At 28.5% G+C, this 22,767-nt stretch overlaps 3 protein-coding genes across 3 annotated transcripts; all 3 read right to left on the bottom strand.

The window, feature by feature from the left end:
* Positions 1–650: 650 nt before the first annotated feature.
* On the bottom strand, positions 651–1,484 carry LOC112592742 (zinc finger BED domain-containing protein 5-like). Its single transcript, XM_025336895.1, has one exon. It carries the CDS (start codon positions 1,482–1,484, stop codon positions 651–653), a length of 834 nt encoding a protein of 277 aa, XP_025192680.1.
* Positions 1,485–1,562: 78 nt separating this feature from the next.
* On the bottom strand, positions 1,563–2,689 carry LOC112592743 (zinc finger BED domain-containing protein 5-like). Its single transcript, XM_025336896.1, has 3 exons — positions 2,651–2,689; positions 1,885–2,494; positions 1,563–1,750 (listed from the first exon to the last, which is right to left on the bottom strand). Exons 1-3 carry the CDS (start codon positions 2,663–2,665, stop codon positions 1,563–1,565), a joined length of 813 nt encoding a protein of 270 aa, XP_025192681.1. The 5' UTR covers positions 2,666–2,689.
* A 17,792-nt stretch (positions 2,690–20,481) lies between these two features.
* On the bottom strand, positions 20,482–22,478 carry LOC112592744. Its single transcript, XM_025336897.1, has 3 exons — positions 22,470–22,478; positions 20,930–21,092; positions 20,482–20,624 (listed from the first exon to the last, which is right to left on the bottom strand). Exons 1-3 carry the CDS (start codon positions 22,476–22,478, stop codon positions 20,482–20,484), a joined length of 315 nt encoding a protein of 104 aa, XP_025192682.1.
* Positions 22,479–22,767: the final 289 nt, after the last annotated feature.

A 22,767-nucleotide genomic window follows, 5' to 3' on the forward strand; every position in this document is an offset into this window, starting at 1 on the left:
GCAACTAAGTTGTAATGTAGAAATGTCTAAAAATAATAAACGTCATATAAGGCAACAACTGCTGCTTTGATAATCATGACAAGCTAGCGAGCAAGTGCAAATTTCAGAGTAATGTGTAATTTGTACCCAATAATGATTCAATCATGGTGTGTACTATTATTTAAATATTGTATAAAATAATAATACCTACTAGTTTAATTTAGAAATTAGCCTGGAAATTATTATTTTATCCTTTCTATTAGGTAGTTTTGGTAATAAAGGGCTGTTAATAGTACTTATAAAATGTAATGTCAGGAACGGAAATTTGAAATATTTCGAGTTCAAGAGTCAAATTCGATTATTTTCGTTATTTTTTTCTCGGTTTATGTCCCCATCACTAATTATTTTTATAAATATCTAAAGCAGCGGTTCCCAATTTGTGCGAAGCCACGGACCCCTAGCTATAACTTAAATTGGTCCGCGGACCCCTTTTTTGTAAATACTTACTTTTCAATTTTATTTTATTATGAAAATGAGAAATAAATTTATACGATTTATTTTCAATATGATTTAATTTTTAATTTTATAAACATTTTCTTAATATAATAGAAACAAATTTTGTCAAAAAAATATATATATATTTATAAAAAAAATTATTTGATTAAACACCTTCAAACTTTATGAGACAAGTGAAATCTTTCTTTTTTGTTCATAATTTCGTCTAAGTCCGGCTGCATGCTTGATATTTTAACTCTTAAATCAGCGTCAATATTAAGCTTATTACGATATTTGTTTTTCATGTAACAGTAGGTAGAAAAAGCTTGTTCACATCTATATGTTGTGCAAAAGGGGATCAAATGTCTTAAAGGTTTCTCAGCCAGTTGCTTTTGATCATTTTGAACAATTAACCAAAAATCAATTAGTTTTTTATCGTCGAAAATATTTTTCATCTCTCCATTAGTTACCAAATCAATTAATTCATCTTGTTCCTGTTCAGAGAGATTTTCTATTTTTTCAATATCACAGTGAAATGGATTTCTTATCCACGTATTATTTGGGTCAGGTTGATGAAAATATTTTCTTAATATTTTGGCCATGCTCAACAAGTGTTCAGATATTTCACTCTTTACCTCCTGTGATAGACATTCACGCGAAGATTCCAAAAAAGATTGTAATGTCGGAAAGTTACTGAAAGAGTTCTTTTCAACACGTATTGCCCAAATTTCAAACTTTTTTATAGTTGCTTCGATCTTATCCTCAACGTGAAAAACGTCAATATAAATTCCTTGTAAACTCAAATTTAGTGTATTTAAGTATTCAAACACATCAGCCAAGTAAGCTATCCGAGACAGCCAAGAAATATCAGTTAACAAGCCTACAAACCTGGTTTCGAGAAAAATTACTCGAATTTCGTCTCTTAGCTCAAAAAAACGCTGAAGAATTTTTCCACGTGAGAGCCATCGAATTTCAGTGTGCAAAATAAGCTGTACGTGGTCACTTCCCATGTCTTTGCAAAGGACTTTAAAAAGCCTTGATTGTAGAGGTCGTGATTTAATAAAGTTTATAATTTTCACTACTTCCTCTTAAGTTGTTTTCATGTGTTCTGATAGGCGTTTAGCAACCAATGCTTCCCTATGAATACAACAGTGAGTCCACTTTACTTGAGGTGCAACTTCTTTCATACGACCCAACAATCCAGTTTTGTAACCTGACATTGCTGCTGCACCATCAGTGGTTATTCCAACGCATTTTTCCCACCTTATGACATGATCTGTAAAAAAAACTGATCAATAGCTTCAAATATATCTTTTGCCGAAGTATGTAGGAGCTCGCATGAAAACAAAAAATCTTCAAATAACTGTTTTTCCCATATAAAACGAACAAAAACCAACATAGATGACTTACTTGCTATGTCAGTACTTTCATCTAGTTGCAATGCAAACTTGTCACTTGTAGATAGCCTTGTAAATAGTGTTTCTTCAATATTTGCAGACATATCAGTAATTCTTCTTTGAATAGTATTATTAGATAGGGGGACAGAACTAATCAACTTTGCTGCAGATTTACCTAACATTGTTTTGCACAGGACAATTGCAGCAGGAAGAATTAGTTCTTCAGCTATGGTATGAGCCTTACCAGATTTTGCAACAAGTTGAGCGACTTCATATGAAGCTAATGTGGCATTTTTATTACCACTTAAACTTGTCGAAGATTTCATCACTTTTTGTGATTTTTTAAATTCTCCTAACTTGACTACAAAAAAATCCAACGACTTTCTAGTAAATTCGCCATGTTTAGTCTCAAAATGGCGTCGTAGTTTGGAAGGTTTCATACTTTCATTGGACAAGATCTCCAAGCAAATAATACACTGTGGTTTTGGTTCATCTTCAGTTCCAGCAAATGTAAATCCTAATTGTAAATATTCAGTGTTATACTTTCTCACTTTAGTTCCTACGGTACTCTTCGAGTTTACATTACGGCGATTTGAGTCTGAACTACTATGTTGATCAGTACACTAAAATAAATTTATTATTGAAATATTATCAATAAAAATACAGATAAAGCGTAAAATTATAAAATATAATTTGCGCAATACATAATATGCACGCATTTAACGACAGATTAATAAGTAAAAAAGTTCTTTTGATAAATAAATGAATGAGTTATTTACCTGAACTTTATTCATATCATTCACAGTATTATCTTCTTCTATTTCACATATAGGCCTTTTAAGTGAACCAGATTTTAACCACTGATACATTATGGTTATTCGTTTAATTTTGAAATACAATGTATAAAAAAGGACACACGGCACTAATCGCTGACCAGTAATGACTGAGACTACTAATAATACTAATGTTGATTATTTACTTTAAATTATATGTCCGAAATATATTTTATTGGTTAATGGAAAGAAAATAATCAGTATGGTTTCACGTTCTGAATTATAGTAATAATAGTGTAATAGTAAAGATAATAATGATATTTATTTCTATGAAATTGCTTATCTATTTTTTTCGCGATAATCGAGTTTAAATAGTCCATAAATACTCGGAATTTCATATTACTAATAATTTCACTAAAATAAAATAAAAATATTACTACAAAACAACATAACCGCGGACTCCCTAAAACCAACACGCGGACCCCTGGGGGTCTGCGGACCACCAATTGGGAACCGCTGATCTAAAGAATGAATACATTCAAATAAACCATACATAGAATAGAATAACCAATTACCATAAAGTAAAATAAAGCAGTATATTAATAAAAAAAAAACAGGCAAAAAGTACTGAAAATAGACTTCGCAAAATCATTAAACATGTATTTTTTAGTTTCAAATAATAATCTTTATTTGAAATTTTATTTATTTTAAATTAAGGGTTGATTATTGTACTATACTGTTTTAAAATTAACTGTTTCAATCGAAATTTACTATACAACTACATCTAAAACCTACCTATTGTCTATTACATATATTTTATAATATAATTATATATTCTACTGAGGAATTATAGTTATTATTAAGGCTGGGATTTATATGTAATTAAAAACCAAAAGTATGTACATATATATGTACTTAAAATGGCCAAAATATGTAGTATAAAATAAAAAATATGTTAACGTGTAAAATTAAAATTAAATTCTAAATCATTTTTGAATATTATACAATAATTAATTGTTTTTAATTTCTAATCAATTTAATTTTTAAAAAAATATAATATATAATGATATTTTCACAACCACGTGAACGCAAGTACTGTCAATGTTGAAAATTCGTAAATATATTTTGTCTAATAATAAATTGTTGAATATAAAGTATAATATAAGATCATAAATGTATAGTTGTCAAACAGAAACATATAAGATAAACTCTAATCAAGTTATTAATATTTAACTAATACTTTCATACACTTATTTCCTATATGCATTATACACTTACAATTTTTACAAGTATTATTATCGAAGCATAAATGATTTACTACTAAACCGTCTAAACCACCGAAATTTTCAAAATTTACGAAAAATGTAAAAAAAAAAGCAGACATTTTACAAATAATTTTAAAATATGTATTTATGACAAAATATGTAAGATAAAATATGCTTTATTTTATTGCAAATCACGTGAAATGAATTTATCGTTGGCTATATTTATCATGTTTTAGTAAAAAAAATGTATTTACACACAAATCCCAGCGCTATTTATTATATTTTATTTAAAACCTAATGTTTAGTAAATAAAGCTTTAAAACTTTTTTTTTTTATTAACAAAATAACACTTACAATCTGTACATAATAAAATACAATAAGCAAATATGTTTATAATTATAATAGCGACTTTGGATACATGAAAAGGGAAGCTATCCAGTGACCCTTTTGAGTTGAGACGTTTAGGACATGGAGTGGTGTTTCAATTTAGGAGGTCGCGACATCAACGTCTTTTGAGGTGACGAGGGGGGTTACCTGGAATTGTGGCTGAGTGTAGATTTGCAATTAGAGGATTTGGATGATGACGTAATTTGGAATGAAACTTTTTGTAGTGGGTTTTAACTAAGTTCTCAACTGTTTCAATGTTTAAGTCTTTATGGAGGGTGTGGTTAGAAACAAACCAAGGAGCTGAAGTTATTATGCGGAGGGAAATGGACTGAAATGCTGCGATTGTTTTAATTTGGGTTGGTTTTGCATAATTCCATATTTGGGCTCCATAAGACCAAATTGGTCTTAGCAATGATTTGTAAATTTTTATTTTATTATGGATTGGGAGTTTGGATTTTAACATAGGACGTAGTAAGTGAGATCTTGAATTGAGAGACTTTCTTTTGGATTTAAGGTGAGGACCACAGGTTAGTCTTTTGTCTAAAACTATTCCTAGGTATTTTACTTGAGTCAAGGAGGGGATGGGAACTCCCTGAAATAAGATAATAGGTGTGTTTTTTTATTGAGGGTAAAAGAGACAAGAACGGATTTATCATCATTGATTTTAATTTGTCAGTCACTAAGACGTATACGATTAAATAATGTAAACGAATACGTCAGAAACACTCTAAACGACAATAAACATGCGATTTACGGTTTCGTGACACGCGAATCGTAGAAATTGTATCGGTTAAATGACGTATAATGTAGTATTCGTTGCATCTCTAAAACGGTTTAAGTGCTCGAAATTCGATTACAGATTTCAACTCAAACGGTAGTCGATAGGTGTTAGGATAGGTCCCCCGACGTTAGGTAGGCAGGTTCGAAATCCGTTCCGGCGAAATTCGGGCGGCATCATAATACACTGCACATATCGGATTTTTTGCATTTTTTTTCTCATTTAATTCGAACATTATTAATTGCTGTTTTCGTTTTGATATCCTGTCTTACAATATTACTCATCAAATATTTTTTAAATTTTAAAAATGATTTTTGATCTCACACATTTAATTTTATATTGCTTGATTGATGATGTCAAAATATATTATATTACAATATACTTAACACGAACATTAAATTACACAATAGAATTCGATTAAACCAATTATAGTTATTGCTAACAGTCTGCACAATTCAAATGTACATATTATGTGATATGCAATTTATATTATAGCCTGAGAACATTCTATTGATGACAATACAGTTGTTTCACTCAGTTTTGACCGTGAATTCATTATTTCATACGTTTAGTCATTCAGTTGTTTACATTTGAAAGGTACAGGGGAAAAACGGTAGTAGTACATTTTTTTTTTTTTTGATTTTTAAATATTTTGTCATCACAGAAAGTGCATAATATTTCTTTTCGATATCTAACTATCTATAAAATATCAAAAAAAAAAATGTATTAATTATGTATAGTTTTTTGATCTTCAACTCGCTAACGTTTGATATGCATTTTCCATAATACGTTTAACATCTTCCCTTTACGCCCACATCACCTACCTGGGAGGTTTAAACGCGTTTAACTGGATTTTCAATGGTGGTCGCTTGAGAAATCGAGCGCTCGATTCGACTTAAACTTTTTTGCGTATTAAACAGCACAACTTCTTCGACGTCAGGAGGTATGACAATCCGCCGCAGGTGGATTGCCTTGTCAGGAATCGATATTCACTGGACGATGACTGATAACTAGACACTTAATTACCATTTCGGAGTGTATTTATTTATTTTCCATATTCAAAAGCACTGGGCGAGCTACGGGAAATGCATCCAATTGCCCAGTCAGGTATCGACATTCATCATACCGGGCGATGACTGATAGCTAGACATTTAATTACTATTTCGGAATGTATTTATTTATTTTCCATGCACAAAAGCACATGGTAAGCTACGGAACAAGGTGAATTACACCTGTAAATTTTATGAAATGTCCCACCACTAAACGTTCGAATTGGACTTTTATATACTTTTATTATATTATAAAATTATTATTTACGCGTTTAAAACTTAAAACGACACTGCCAAAGTGTAAAACCAAGAGGTATCAACGTCAGAGGTACCAACGTCTCAAACATCGTTATCACTGGTTTTGCCTACTAGACTTTTCTGACTACGGTAAAATAATGTCTCTGACCTAGGAAATTCACTTCAAACGATTTTCAGCTACCTAGGGTATTCACATACAGCGAGTTTCACCGGTGCTAATCAAATAAATAAAGTCATAATTCCCAAAGCATAAAGTACATATTGTAGGCAACTAAAAGGAAAAGGTTAAATAAAAGGAAAACATAATTTGCCTCTTTTTATATTTTATTTAAAAAAAACACTATGTTACATCGCATACGTCTACACACATCGCAGTGTGGCGGAGAACTGACTACGGCCGACGGGCGACGACAGTAAAAACATATAATAATAATTATTGACAAAAGACAAATATATAAATAGCAAAATATTACCCGTCGTCGGGTCGCCTCACACACACACGCCGTACACACTATAATATATTATATAATATAAAAGTGGATGTGGGATCGCTCGGTCGTCGGTGCGATAAGCCCGCGACGATTACCGAATAGCGTCCCACAGCCATGTATAGAAAATAATTAAATACAAATAATATAAATCATACAATATATTACTTAAACTGAAAAAGAATGCATGTATTATTATTGTACCTCAAAAATGACATGGATGAATGAGGTATTTTTTTCAAGTGTAGAAGGTAGAATGTAAAAATATTTATAGGTAATAAATTATTATATAATATGCTTTAATAAGCATTTTATAATAATTTTTTAATTTTGATTTTGAATATTAAGTGAAATATTTTGTAACATTAAAGGTAGGTATTTTATTCACAAGTATTAATATTAATAGGAAAAAGTTATACATACAATCTAGGTAAATATTAAAAATACCTAGCTAAAAATTTTTTTTCATAAAATATTAATTTGTTATAAATTATGTTTAGTGTCAACATTCATCCATTTAACTATTTAGATTAGAAATACTTTATCACTACAACATACTGACAAAGTGACAACGAGTTCGTACATAAAATAATAAAATAATAAAAATTAAAAACTTAAATTATTCGAACGCGGAACAATTGCCACCTAAAAAGCTTTTGCTGGAATTCTACAAATGTGACGAATAGATAAGATAAAGTCCCAGAAAACTCCCCCCTCCTACGTCCGGAGAGACCAGACCGTGAGTTCGTGTCGGCCGACAAGCTTGACATTTTTATTTAAAAGTTTTGTCTTTTTCCAACGGTCGAACGACACGCAACGTCGCGTTCATTCGTCCACACGTGCCGCTGAAAACCTCGTGTGATCACGAGGTAAAAATCCAGTCATTGTCACCATCATCCTAAGGGACCAGAGTTTGCTGCTGCGTCAGGTGATATTTACCAACTAATATATTTCTCAGCCGTGGTCAGTGGTCAATCAAATGTAGTTATTGTCTGTTTTAAACATTCTATGTTAATAGGATATGTTAGTTTAACCATTCCTATACTTTCAGTTGTATACAAAAATTATTAACATAATAGTCAATTTTTAAATCATGTTTGAAAACTATCTGTTTTTCAATTACTAATTGTTTTTTATTTTTTTAACGTTGAAGTTCTGAATTAAAGGCTTGTATATACTCGTAATTATAGTTGTTTCACTTTTATATAAATTCCATCCAACTGGTAATGTTATATTTTTAAATAATTTATATTTTAACTTTGAAAAATAGTCATACTCCTAAAATAAAGAAAATGTTTGAACTTCACAAAACATATTTTGTAAAATAATTTAAATATTTACTTTAGAATATGTCAAACGTAATCGTTTACTCAAACATGTTTCTTCATCATCTGGTTTTGTAGAAAATGTTTGTTTATTAATTTGTTGATCTTGTATTACCTTTCATTTATAGCATATACATTTGAAAGTTAACATTTGATTCATAATAACTAAGTACACAAAAATATTAATTAAATAAAATATTTTAATTGATACTTCTTCTCTGAATAATTCCCTTCTAAATATTTGTGTGTGGTGTTGTAAATTTGATACTTAAGTATTATTAATATTTTGTGCACTTTCAGAAATAATATTCTCATGGACAAATACTGTAGGTATTGCCTCTTTCTTTAAACTAGGTTTCACTCTTTGACCAATAAACTATGTATAATTTAAATATCAAAGTTACAAAAATTGATATATATGTATATATTTAAAATTGATCTGCCATCCATGATACTTACATTGCTGCAAATATCACTTGGTACAGAGTATGATGTTAGAAAATCATTACTAGTGAAATGTTCTGAACAGACATATTTTAAAGGTGTTTTTTGGTTATTCACCTTATTAACAACCGTATTCCATTCTAATATTAAATTATTTGGTACTTTGTGTAAAGAAATTTTTGGATTTTTTTTTATTCTATTACATCCAACCACAGAACATACACTATTTTTCAATTAAAATGTATAATATATTAAAATTAAATGTAAGTACACTTTTAAAAAACCAAATGATTAATTAATTATTAAATTATAAATTAAAATTTATATTTAATTAAATTATTATAAATAGAAATAGATTTAAATATTAAACATTTTTAGCTGCAAATTAAAAATTATCTTGGTGATTAGGTAATATTTTATTGTAATGTAGATAGCATTCAAAATCGATGTGTACGATTGACAATTCGCCACCTCCAGGGAAAAGGGCAGTAACTCACATTTTATCATTTTTCTGATTATTACATATTTTGATAAAGAATATTTTTCTCAATATTCCAATGAAAACGGCAGTATCTTAATTTCACCAAAGAGGTTCTAAATAAGCCGCTGTTAAAAACACTAAAAATAGTTTTCCGCAGAAAAAGGCATTATCTTTAGTTACGTCTATTTTCGTGGATATCATGTAATTTAAAATAGAAGTAACTACAGATAATGTTTTATTTATAGTTTATGATATGAAAATCTAAATAGTAATATTGTTGATAATAGATAATCTTATTTCTTATTATTATTCATAATAAAAATATATTAGTTATTCGGTATTCCTTATTAGTTATTACTAATAATTATTACATGGTTATTGAGTATTGACGTATGTCTTGTGTTAAAAATTGTGTGGTATATTGTTTTAACTATACTACTACTACTGTTTAATCATATTATACTACGATAATATAATAGTTATATTAAAACTTATAAATCATTATAATATTATTATGGCTTCTGATTTGCAACCACCGTCAAAATCCTATTGTGTGAAATGTCTGTTTGGTGATGATGGCAATTGTGATGAGGTAGGTATCCATAAGGTATAATATTATCTTATAAAGTTAACTTATAATGTACCTACTACCTATACCTATAATAAAGTATTAAATGATATATATATTTTTTAAAGTTTTTGAGTTCATGTGAAACACAATCAGAAATTTCTGATAGTGTTTTTGACTTCTATGAGTATGGAATAATAACTAGTGACGAAGAGTGTCCTATGACATATGACACATTGTGTGTTGACCATACTACATTTAATGTAAGTAACATTAAAAATACCTTAATACAAACAATAATAGCTTCTTAAACTAATATTTAAATTGGTAATTATTTTTATTTCAATTAGGTTTAGTATCATATTGGTATAAAAAATGTAATAGTTGAGTATAGATTAATATTATTTTTATTGAATATAGGATGAAGATGATTTACATATTATTAATAATTCCTGTTCTGAAGATGAACCAGCTGAATTATTAAATTATGATAGTGATTATGATCCAGAATATATTCCACCCATAGAACTTATTTTAACAGATCAACAAATTAATAATGTAAGTATCTAAACGACAATAATGATAGGATAAAAATACACATTTTATACAATGTTAGCTTTTAAATTCTTAATAATATATTATTATTTACTATGTATTATTCAAAAGTAAACAAATCTATAAGTTAACTATATATTTGTTAACTAACTAATAGATAAAAAGAAGTTGAGAAGTTAAAAAAACCCCACTTTTGGTAGTACCAATATTATGCATGAATATTTGTATTTAATACAGTTTTTGTATGCATGTTATATTTTATAGGTATCTAATAGTTGGTTGTATAATATCTGCCTATAAAATCATTATCAGTTATTAATTACTAGCATAACTATTGTATATTATTATATACTAGAATCATTTCTAAATAGGTAATTTATTACATAAAAAAAAAATAAAAAGTAGGAAGTTCACATTGCTTTATAAGCACAAAATGTAAAATGTGTCCATCACTGGTAACTTAATTATAATTTTTTTTTAAATCATTTTTTCATTAATTTAGTTAAATAATAATGTAATCATGGCAATCAATTTTTGTAACACAGGGAGAGAACTTGACTACTGAAAATAAAAAGAAAAAGAAAACACAGATAAGCTCTAAATTAACAAGAAAACGTCAAATAAACTATTCTGAGTGGATGGATGTGAAAAGAAAAAAATTGTTAAATAGTGGACAGGAACATTTTAGTCGTGATGACAAAAAAAAAAAAGCTAAAGAAATGGGTCCACCATGCCCATTAAGTTGTCGATTGAAATGTAGTGGCAAAGTGAATGAAGAGGAACGCAAACTATTATTTAACTTATACTGGGCATTAGGTGATCACACAAGACAGTGGGATTACATTTCCAAAAATGTTAAAATGTTTTTAAAAAAACAAAGTACTAACCAATCTGAGTCACGTAGAAACTTTTCCAGAACATATAATTTTACAATAAACAACCAAGACATTCAAGTTTGTCAAAAGATGTTCTTACAAACACTAGCAATTTCGGACAAAATAATTACTAATGTTTGTACAAAGCTTAAGGAATCTCCTACTATACCTTCAGATCAAAGAGGAAAACACAGAAACCGACCTCATGCCATAAAAGATAATGTTAAAAAACAAATTATGGAACATATTGAAAGTTTTCCAATCATCGACTCACATTATACTAGAGAATATTCAAAAAAAAAGTTTCTTGACAGTAATCTATCAATATCAAAAATGCATCGTCTATTTTTAGAATGGGTGGAAAACAATCCATCAGTTACTGATTCTAGAGTACTGAATGTTACCTTCAGACAATATTCTGACATTTTTAATAATGAATATAATTATGCTTTTTTTAAACCTAAGAAAGATATGTGTGATGTATGTGAACAATATAGACTATCAACACCAGAACAAAAAAACAAGTAACAAATTGAATATGATGAGCACATCTTTAATAAGATTTTGGCAAGAGAAAGAAAAAATGCTGATAAAAAAAGAGCAGAAAATGATCCTGAATTCTGTATTGCAGTATTCGATTTGGAAAAAGTATTGCAAACTCCACAAAAAGAAGTAAGTAGCTTCTACTATAAAAGAAAATTTTCTACTTATAACTTCACCATATATGACATTGGAAAAAAAGAAGGGTACTGCTTCATGTGGGATGAAAGTGATGGTAAACGTGGATCAAATGAAATTTCTACTTGTATTTTAAAATTTATGAAGATAAAGAAAGAAAATGGAATAAAGGAATTTAGTTTTTACTCTGATAATTGTGGCGGACAAAATCGCAACAGATTTATATATTCAATGTGGGAATACGCTGCCTACTCTCTAAAAGTTAATATCATGCATACATTCCTTGAGAAAGGACACACCCAAAACGAGGGGGATAGTATGCATGCAACTATTGAATGTGCCAAAAAAAATAAAGCAATTTATGTTCCGGCACAGTGGATAACTCTTGTTAGATGTGCAAAAGTAAAAAAACCCTATATTGTTTTTGAAATGTGTAATCAAGATTTCTTGGACTTCAAACCTTTAGTTGACAATCCAGCACTAAACTGGAAAATGTCAACAGATAATGATATTATTAAGTGGAATAATGTGAAAGTAGTATCGACATCATTTGAAAAACCTTTCATACTAAACATTAATTACAGCTTGGATGCAGACAGCAATTTTATAAGCTTAAATATTATATTGAAGAAAAATAGAGGAAGACATACAGCTCACTGTACACCTAAAAATGCTTATACTGAGAAGATTCCTATAGATAAATTAAAACTTAAAGATTTGTTGTCACTTTGTGACAAAGGACTTATACCGACAATGTATCATGATTTCTACCACTCTTTAGTTACAGCTTAAGAGACACTATACGGTCGGTATCTTAACTTATTTTATTATTTTTTTATGATGTTTTTAATTTTTTTTGATTTTTATTGTTTAATTTTTTTTTATTATTTTAACTGATTGTTAAGCAAAAAAGTAAGGAATAATACCTACTTAAGGCATTTTGTTGTTATTATTATTATTTTTATTTGAATTGTTTAGTTCACAGTTATTTTGTTTTTATTTGAATTGTGTTTAATTCACAGTGATTAATTTGTTTTTATTTTAATACCTAATAGTATGATATTTTGTTAAATTAAATGTAATATTTGAAATTAAATTTGAAGTTTTTTTTTTTTAATCTTTATTTTGAATATACCTTATGATGAAAGTATTTTTTTCCAGGTCAAAATAACTAAACAATATTATTATATTTTGTAATGTGAGTTACTGCTATATGAAACAGTAATTTTCCATTTAAAATGGAAGTAACTTGAGTAACAGCCTTATGAAAAAGTTATGTACCTGGGAAAAAAGAAGTAACTTGAGTTACTGCTTTATGAAAGAGGAAATAACTCACAAAAATAGTAGAAGAATTAAAGTTGATACAAATAAAAAATTATAGTTGTGTAGTACACACAAATTAATAAACATTTTGAAAAAAACACAAAAAAAAAAATTAAAAATAGAATTAGAATTCATGTTGGTAACTTGGAATGGCTCTCCTGTAAAATGATAAAATGTGAGTTACTGCCCTTTTCGCTGGGGGTGGCGAATTACGGACCCGTCCCCCGTGTCCCTCCGATCATTACATTTCCAGTCCTGTATATCTTAGTTCGTGTTGTACACTGATCGGCGTTAATGTGTTTATATGTTCACGATTACACCTGTGATTATTTCGTATGTACGTAATATATAGGGTGCGGATTTGTATGTATTTACATATTTGTCGTGAATGATAATATTTGAATGATTCCTTTACAGAAATATGTTACAGGACTATCTGATTATTTTAAGCTATGGTTGATATTACATATTTTTACATATTTAATCTAAATTACATATTTTTACATATTTTACTGATATTACATATTTTTGTTAAATATTGAGCTATTTACAGAATTAGTAATGTATCGCCGTTTTATATTATGAGTTGTTATCTTCTCCAGTCCGTGCGTGTGCAAATTATAATCGCAAGTTGCGACTATTAGTCCATAGTCCACACATTATCGACCCAGTTATCGCTATACGCGTTTCGATAAAAGTAAATTTAATTTCGTTATTTGTTGTTTAGTCATTGGAGAGGTGTTCGTGTGTCCTCGTGTTTTTCGTATTTGTTGAGTCTCTTTAGTTTTTGATTGTATAATATTATTTTATTATATTAATATAGTTATATCCTTATATCACTGTGTTTAATCGAAAATGCCGAAAGTTGCTCCTAAAAAAAGAGACCTCGTAATGAGGTACGTGCGAGATTTTCACAACGAAACATTTCGTAGCGATTCGAATATTTTGTACTGTGATGCATGTGATAAAGCCGTATCAACTACTCAGCGCTTTCAAGTTACACAACACATAGGAACCGCAATTCATATAGCAAATAAACAGCGAAAGACAACAACAGTACAACAATTCATCACCTCGTCACCGTCCAATAAATCTACTTTTAATAGTGACTTATGCACAGCTTTAATTAAAGCAGATATACCATTGCGAAAAATCGATAATATTAATTTTCGTCAATTTCTTGAAAAATACATAAGCAACAAAATTCCTGATTCAAGCACTCTAAGGAAAAATTATTTACCTGACTTATACGAGAACACCTTGATTAATATCAGAAAAAATATTTCAAGCGGACCAATCTGGATTTCCATGGACGAGACAACCGATGTAGAAGGAAGGTACGTAGGGAATATAATAGTTGGTAAATTGAATTTAGATTATGCTTCAAAGCCATATTTATTAAATACTGAAGTTCTTGAAAAATGTAACCACTCAACAGTTGCTCGTTTTGTCAACGATTCTTTGGGTATTCTATGGCCAAATGGTATTTTGCATGAAAGAGTACTCTTATTTATATCAGACGCAGCACCTTATATGGTGAAAGCTGGAACTGCTTTACACGTATTTTATCCTAAATTAGTTCATGTGACCTGTCTTGCACACGCTTTCCATCGTGTCGCAGAAACAATTAGATCAGAATTTTCCGAAGTTGATTTTTTGATATCAACTATAAAAAAAATTTTCCTTAAAGCCCCTAGTCGCGTAAATGTATTTAAAGAAAATTACCCCAAAATAACTCTTCCCCCAGAGCCAGTGATAACTCGCTGGGGTACTTGGTTACAAGCTGCTGCATATTATTGCGACAATTTTAGTGTCATTGAAGATGTAATTTCCAAACTTGAAATAGATGCTGTATCAGTAGAAAATGCTAAAAATTTAATTAAAAGTACCTCATTGAAAAATAATTGAGTGTACATATCCTCCAATACTACATTCCTTGCCAATTCTATTACGAAACTTGAAGCTTAAAACTTGTCTCTTGCTGATAGCCTGGGTATTGTCTCTAACACCGTAAAGAAATTGAAAGACGCCCCTGGTGAGGTTGGAATAAAAATTAAGAAGAAAGTTGAACAAGTACTCAGTAAAAACCCAGGTTTAAAGACAATTGAAGCTATTGCAAACGTTCATAACGGCAGCGATACGCAAACTTCTCTTCAATTTAGTGTTGCTGAATTAGGGGCTTTTAAATTTGCTCCTATAACTTCCGTTGACGTGGAAAGATCCTTTAGCCGCCATAAAAACATATTGCGTCCTAATCGACGTCGATTTACTTTTGACAACCTAAAAAAGTATATGGTTGTCAATTTTTTTGTTGACGAAGAAGTAGATTCAAACTCCAATGAATGAATACTTACTAATTATTTTGAAATTTTTACTTTTTAATTTTTAATTTTAATGTATTCCTAATTAATATTAATAAAATAATAATATAATGTAGTGTTGTATAATTTATATTTACGTACTTTTTTAATATACTCATTTTAAAATTTTTTTGTCATGAATAAACACATTTTTTTTTACATATCTTGTATTTTTAATTACATATTTGAATAAAATTAAATACATATATATGTACATATTTTTGAATTTTTAATACATACAAATCCGCACCCTAGTAATATATATCATAAAATGATTGAAAAAAAAATAATATTATTATTAATATAATATGTTTTATTTATTTTAGTATGATCTTTAAATTTTTTAATTGTTTAAATATTTACGATATGATATGTGGAGAACTGTCATAATATTGATAACGACTATACACCCCTAATGATACAAATAGGATTTTTTTAAATTTTTAATTCATAATTCTGTAAAATATTATAAGTAGTTCATTAAAATAAAAAATGATTTAATTAATTATGCTCAGTATAGGACGTTTTGTTAAGAAAAAAAAATATAATTGAAAAAGTCACTACCATCATCTTACATATTATGTCTGTGTACTGTTACGCACTCGACTTCTACTTTATGAATGTCATATGATGATTTTAAATAATATAATAATTGTTAACAATGGTCTTATGTATACGACTATTAATATAATATATGAAATTAAAAATGAACAATTATCAAAAATATAACATAATACGAACTATTGTAATGATAATGTCTATACATTAACTTTGCTTTATGATTTTTTTAAAATTTTTTTAATACAACAATCTTCAGGACAATATTATTAGTATAGCTGATATAATATAATAGAACGATTTTAATAAATTATGCTCCGTAGTATTATGAAAAGAGGGATTCAAACACCACCTCCACCTCCGCCAATCAACCATGGCCGCCCCGCAGCCGATCGCGAGACATACATGTTTTCAGTTATCACATATTATTGTTATCAGTTACATTATTTTTATATACGTACTCGGCTTATATTTTACCGCCGTAATTGTTATCAATCATACCTTTGAATTTAATCGTGCATAAACATATATTTTATGTGTATCACCTGCTACCGTATTCAAATAAATGACTATTTAGAAATTTGTACGACCTGCTCGTGTCGCCAGGATGTCGTAGACTTTTAATAGCCACTATCTTAACAATAAAAGATATTTGACCACTATGGTGCCTTGAAAACATTATACGTTTTTAATTAAATATCGATATTCACACAATATCTTGCAAAAATGCAACATAATCATATGAATATTTTCACAACGTATAGTTGTGTACTTGCTGAAATAATATACAAAAATGTACATTAAACCTAACCCTGATACGATCTGCTTATTGTGCCCGACCGGTCGCTAGGATGTCGCCGACTCATAATGTATATCCCTACACCACCACCTTTCTCATAGTAGGATGAAATAGACAGTTCTGGATCTCCTACCCCTTAAATTTTACATATAAAAAGATAGCAAAAAATTATAGGCAATTCGTAGTACAGACTCCTCCGAAACTAGCAATAATTACTCAATATAGGCAACCCGTAACACACATTGACCTAATTGAATCACAACCGCCACCTGATCCGACACGTAACCGACATATATTTTACCCCTTTCACATAAAATACATTCCCCCCCTATTCCCCCTTCGAAAAAAAAATATAATATTCTGGTGAAAATTTGTATTAACTAAATCACACACTTGACTGACATATATTTTTCCCCTTACCAATATTACCACCCTTTTTATTTACACACACGCACTCGCACACACACACATAATATACCTAGATTAATATACGATTATACGAATAGACACCCACCAAAGCATATGCTTTTTACATTATATCTCACCTACATACGCTTTTCACATAAATATCACCTACATATACACATATTCACGTTTATAATACATATGCATACCTACATATATACAACCTTACATATTATACAGTTTACATATCAATAAGACATAGGTATCGCACAGCATACGTTCATATAGTACACTAGTTATACATAGTACACACTTATAAATACCTTGACCATACATCAGAATTCAATATAAAACACACATAGTCACAATTACGCACATTCCAATCTATTCCTGTCGCCCTTTCCCGACGCTGTTGACCACCGCATTATACGTTTGTATGACAACAGACCTGTAGAGACATGTCCGAGTATTGTCGGTGATTACTAGCAAGAAATTAGTGCATGTAGCAAAATTTAATTAGTCCGTGTACTGCCGTCTATATGTATGGTCATGTATTGTCGTCCGAGTTCTAAAGTGTTTTTTAAGTGTATTCAAATATTTTAAAAGTATCATCTTGGTACACCATAGTTCGTTTTTCGTACGTTAGTTCTGTTATTGTACTCTGTGGCTATTAAATCGTTTAGATTTCACTGTTATTTAAAATACATTATATTTTACTATATTTCATTACCCATCTATTCTGTGAAGGGTAAAGTATTGTTTCGCGAGTTCGACTAATGTTCTTAAGTATTTAACGTAATCATGTTCAAGTGTAGTATATGTGATAAACCCTTTACATTGATTAAAAATTTACGCAGACATGACAAGTCACATGATGTACCTGATAAGATTCCTTGCAGTATATGCTCAGAAATATTTACACGAAGAGATAACCTCATCAGACATAGCAAGGATAAACATCGTAAGTAATTCAAAAAGTCTTCAAATGTATTTATATATTTTTTTTGTGTATCCGTTTTTTTTTTTTATTTTTATCTAATTGTCTCCATTCGTCATAGAGTTTTTTAATTTTTGTTACGCAATTTGATCGATCTTGAATAGGTATACGTGCTTTTATCCTAAAAATTTGACATTCATCAAACACAAGACTAGCGCTATCGTGTAATGTTAGTTTGACTGTACGCATATTGTAAAAGAGAACGCTCAAAATATCTCTTTTTGATGGAAGCTTACTACCGGTTATTTGATTTTTCATAACACCAACCAAAAAAATTAACTGTCTTGACATAATTAAATATGTGAATTAAAATGTATACTAAATGTAAAACAATATTAAACAATATTTTAGAATAACACTACTATAATCACTATACGTTTAACCACACCGCTGTACACTCAGTGAATAACGGAAAATTAAACATGTAAGCTAATTTCATTTAGCCATTTAGGTAATAGGTATTTAATGACACCGATATTGATGACGATAAAGTAAAGTGGTTTGGTCATAAATCGTTTTCAACACATAGTTATCGCAAACAAATATCTTTATTACTGAAAATGATAAAAAAATCTACTACCTGTATCTTCTATCGATTTGCTAAAGATAATTATTATTAAAATATTATATAATCCAAATATTACTACAATACAATGGTCACTTCACTGCAAATTTCGCAATCACCTAATTTTATTGTATTTTTAATATTTTATCAAACGCACTTGAATAAATATAAAAAATCTATTTTGCAAAATAAATAAAATATTTCGTACTTTACTATTTTTCTTGGAAAATAACAGACTTACCACAAATTTTGTAAATATATTTTTTATGAGGAATACTAAAATATATAATCAACCCTCTATACATTTTTGCGCTAAGTACTATAGTTTTTGAGTTAAACTAAAAAAACTACAAAACTACCCTCTATGGCAAATTTTCAACCCTCTTGAGGCACGGGAAGGGGGTGAATCATCATGACCAAATTTAGCCTAAACAACTTACTCATTGTAATGAACAAAATGGCGGGTACCTGGCTAAAAAATATTTTAAAAAAAATTCTTCTTCTATAACTAAGGACCACCCTAATGTATATATATACATTATATATGTGTAAGAGCAAAAACAACTATGATATAGAGCTCTCAGTCATAGTAATAATACACAACGTTCTTTTGTGTGGCATGAAACAATAGTAAGATGTATATACGCTGGCGTTCGTAATAGTTTATTAAGATTTTTAGATAAATAGTATGCCTATTTATGTTTTTATTGGTATTATATATTAAATGTGTATATGTTTTTCATAGAAAAATAAGATATTCAAATTTTATTATTATGTATGTATATGGTCATATATATTTATTAAAATATCTATGTCTATACTTAAAAATATATATAATAAATTAACATTATTTGTGTATGTTTTTTAATAATCGTTTGAAAATATTTTCAATGAATTTAAGATATTATAACATTTATCAGAATTATTCAACAATTTTACGAACATTCTTAATACTTATGTATGCTCTTAACAGGGTTAACTATGATAATTGTACAGGATTTTAGCTAAATTATGATATTTTTTACTAAGAAGTGATGAAATTTCCGTATGTTTTGATGTATTTTCAATGAGATGATTACATTTGTATATGTACCCAGATAGCAAAAAAATGTTAATTGAACATTTAAATAATATTTAAAAAAATATATTTACATTCTTGTAACATTTCCAGATGGTTATATAAAAATTATTAAATGTTCATATAACATTCTCTTATGATTTTTTGGCCACAAAAATAATATTATTTCAAAATTACTTTTATAATATTACAAGAATATTACTTGATTATTACTATAATGTTACTTCAACATTGCAATAACCTTTTTAAATGTTCTTAAAATGTTTGGTGAAAGAAGCTTCAATAATATTTCAATTATGTAATGTTTACTGAACTCTATATATACTAGCCAAAATATTTGCAATATAAATTGTAAATCACTTATTATATATTTCTATAAATATACATAACATTGCAATTGCCTAGTAGTAGAATGTTAACTTACCTATTTCAATTTAGGCTGACTACACTCATATCAATTTCACATTTCAAATGAAAAATTGAAAAGCTTAGGATTTAATAATATATAGGTAACAGCACATTATGATTGAAATAATAACATTTGGTTGTAAATTTTTATTTTTATTAATTTTTCAATCAAAAATATTTAAATTAAATCTTATTAAGAAATTATATTAGATTCCTCTTCCTCGGATTGTTTTTTATTTTTGATTCTGAATGGGGCGTGAGAAAGCCATGTTCCTAAAGGTATATCAATTTCCTTCTCTGTGTTGTGCTTGTATTTAAGATGTTTTCTCAACGCGTCTGAAACAAATCATTAATATTATAAGTATTCATTATTATATTTCATCAAAGAATAACAATTTTTAAAATATTAAAAATTGGTAAAAGAGTCTATGAAAGTTAGTTACATAATAAATATGTAATAATTTTAAAACAAGTTTAATTAAATCAGTTATTCTAAATAAATACATAAATTATAACAAAAATGAAGAGAACAATTTTAATTTATTGTATTTGAAGTCAATAATTTTAATAAAATATTAAAATGTTATATTGTTTGGGTGAACTAAGTACAAAATAATATAAATATATAATACATTGCTTACCTATAATCAAACGATAACTTGATAAACTTGTAAAAGCTTTTTTCTTTTTGAAGCCATACAGAGAATAATTAGATAGGAATACATCATCAAACATGCGCACCATAATTCTTCTAATACTATTACCAAGATCTTTATTTCCTATTAGTAATGCAATTTTACCCACCTTAAAATAATAATATATATTATATAATATAATAATTAATTTATCAAGTTGTTAATTGTATTAATTTATATTATTTATATTAATTTATATTATTAATTTATATTTATAGTATTACCATTGATTATAGAATAGACAGATAGGCAATGTAATGTTAATATTTGGTGACCATTCATATGATGCAGCCACTATGGAGCGCTAGTGCAGAAAATGATGCAAAGGTGGTGTACCCTCTCATAGGTAGGTAAGCAAAGCGGAGGGTGTCCAGATTCTAGGTGGTGGTACCACTACCATAGTATGGTGAGGAAGAGCGAGGGTACAATAGTTGTCGTTCTAAAAATAGAATATATTATTTCATAATTCGTTATCGCATATCCGATGACCGATATCATTAAATATCCAATTGACTGCTGTTTAGTGTTTACTGTTTAGTCGTTTCTTGTTTGTGAGAGACAATTTTTGGGTTACCAACTCTTACTGTGATCTATGTGATCAGTCTTTAATACAAAAAAAATTTTCATTGTTTTGAGTATAAAATTATCTGTCTGACAATAAATGTCAGTATGTGAATTGTGGCAAGTCGAGGAATTTGTTTCCTAATTTACGACTTTATCGTTTTCCAAACGACGAGAGAAGAGAAGTTTGGATAATAAATTTGGGTAAATAATATTTGATTGATCTTCACAGGAAACACAATTCTATTTTCGATTGAACCCGAAAAACTGCATAATAGGTACATTTGTCAAGAGCATTTCCCACCTGAAAGTTTTACAAATTTTTCTAATAAAAACCATTTAACTAACACTGCTATTCCCTATTATTATAATAATAAATCTGAGCAACAGCTATGTACATCTTTAAACTTAAATGGAAATCATAAGCCTGAACAAGAATTTATTTAAATATCAACTCCAACTAAAACATATACACATTTAAAATCAAATATGGTAGAGTTAGTTTTCCCAAGTCCCCTTTCTTTACTTTCTTCTACACAAAAAGCTAAAATAACAAATATAATACACATGTCTAACCCCAATTTAAGAAGAAAACTTGATTCAATTGAAATAGATACTCCTAGAAAATTGAATTTAAAGCAAAAATTACAACAAAAAAACAAAATAATTCATAATAAAATAGTTCATATTTTAAAATTAAAAAAAAAAAAATAATCTTAGTACTCGTTATAATTTTAAAAATTTAATTAATTTGCATAATTTTTCTTCTATAAACTCTAAGACCTAAGGCAATAGTGATTAGTGACTATGTAATTAAGAAATAAGCGTCGTCCGTGGACATTAAATGAAAAACAATTAGCTTTAAATTTATATTATAAATCTCCAGCAGCATATAAATTTTTACGTTCTCAGAAAGTAAATTTACCAGGACCATCTACTATTTGTTATTGGATTGGTCAATCAAAGTTTTTACCATGTTTTAGTAAATTATTTTTTAGTCATCTTCAAAAAAAAATTTAAGTCATCTGATAATAAAGAAAAAGTGTGCTCTGTTTGTTTTGATGAGATGTATATAAAAGAATTTGTAAAATATTCAAAAGAATTTGATTATATTGAAGGTTTTGAGGACTTGGGTCATTATGGAAGGATCAATAAAAGTGCCAATTGTGTTCTAGTATTTATGGCCAGAGGTATTTATTCTCAGTGGAAAATTCCAATTGTAT

Source organism: Melanaphis sacchari, unplaced genomic scaffold (genome assembly GCF_002803265.2).
Source record: "Melanaphis sacchari strain LSU unplaced genomic scaffold, SCAv2.0 Contig1896_pilon_pilon, whole genome shotgun sequence".
Lineage (NCBI taxonomy): Eukaryota > Metazoa > Arthropoda > Insecta > Hemiptera > Aphididae > Melanaphis > Melanaphis sacchari.

What these genes read in the sequence shown, in the direction of transcription:
- LOC112592742 (XM_025336895.1), bottom strand. Translation starts at nt 1,484, where the DNA reads ATGGGAAGTGACCACGTACAGCTTATTTTGCACACTGAAATTCGATGG.
- LOC112592743 (XM_025336896.1), bottom strand. An exon ending in TGAAAGTACTGACATAGCAA is followed by an intron (nt 1,751 to 1,884) that starts GTAAGTCATCTA and finishes TTTTTTTTACAG; the next exon opens with ATCATGTCATAAGGTGGGAA.
- LOC112592744 (XM_025336897.1), bottom strand. An exon ending in AAGTTATCGTTTGATTATAG is followed by an intron (nt 20,625 to 20,929) that starts GTAAGCAATGTA and finishes GATTTGTTTCAG; the next exon opens with ACGCGTTGAGAAAACATCTT.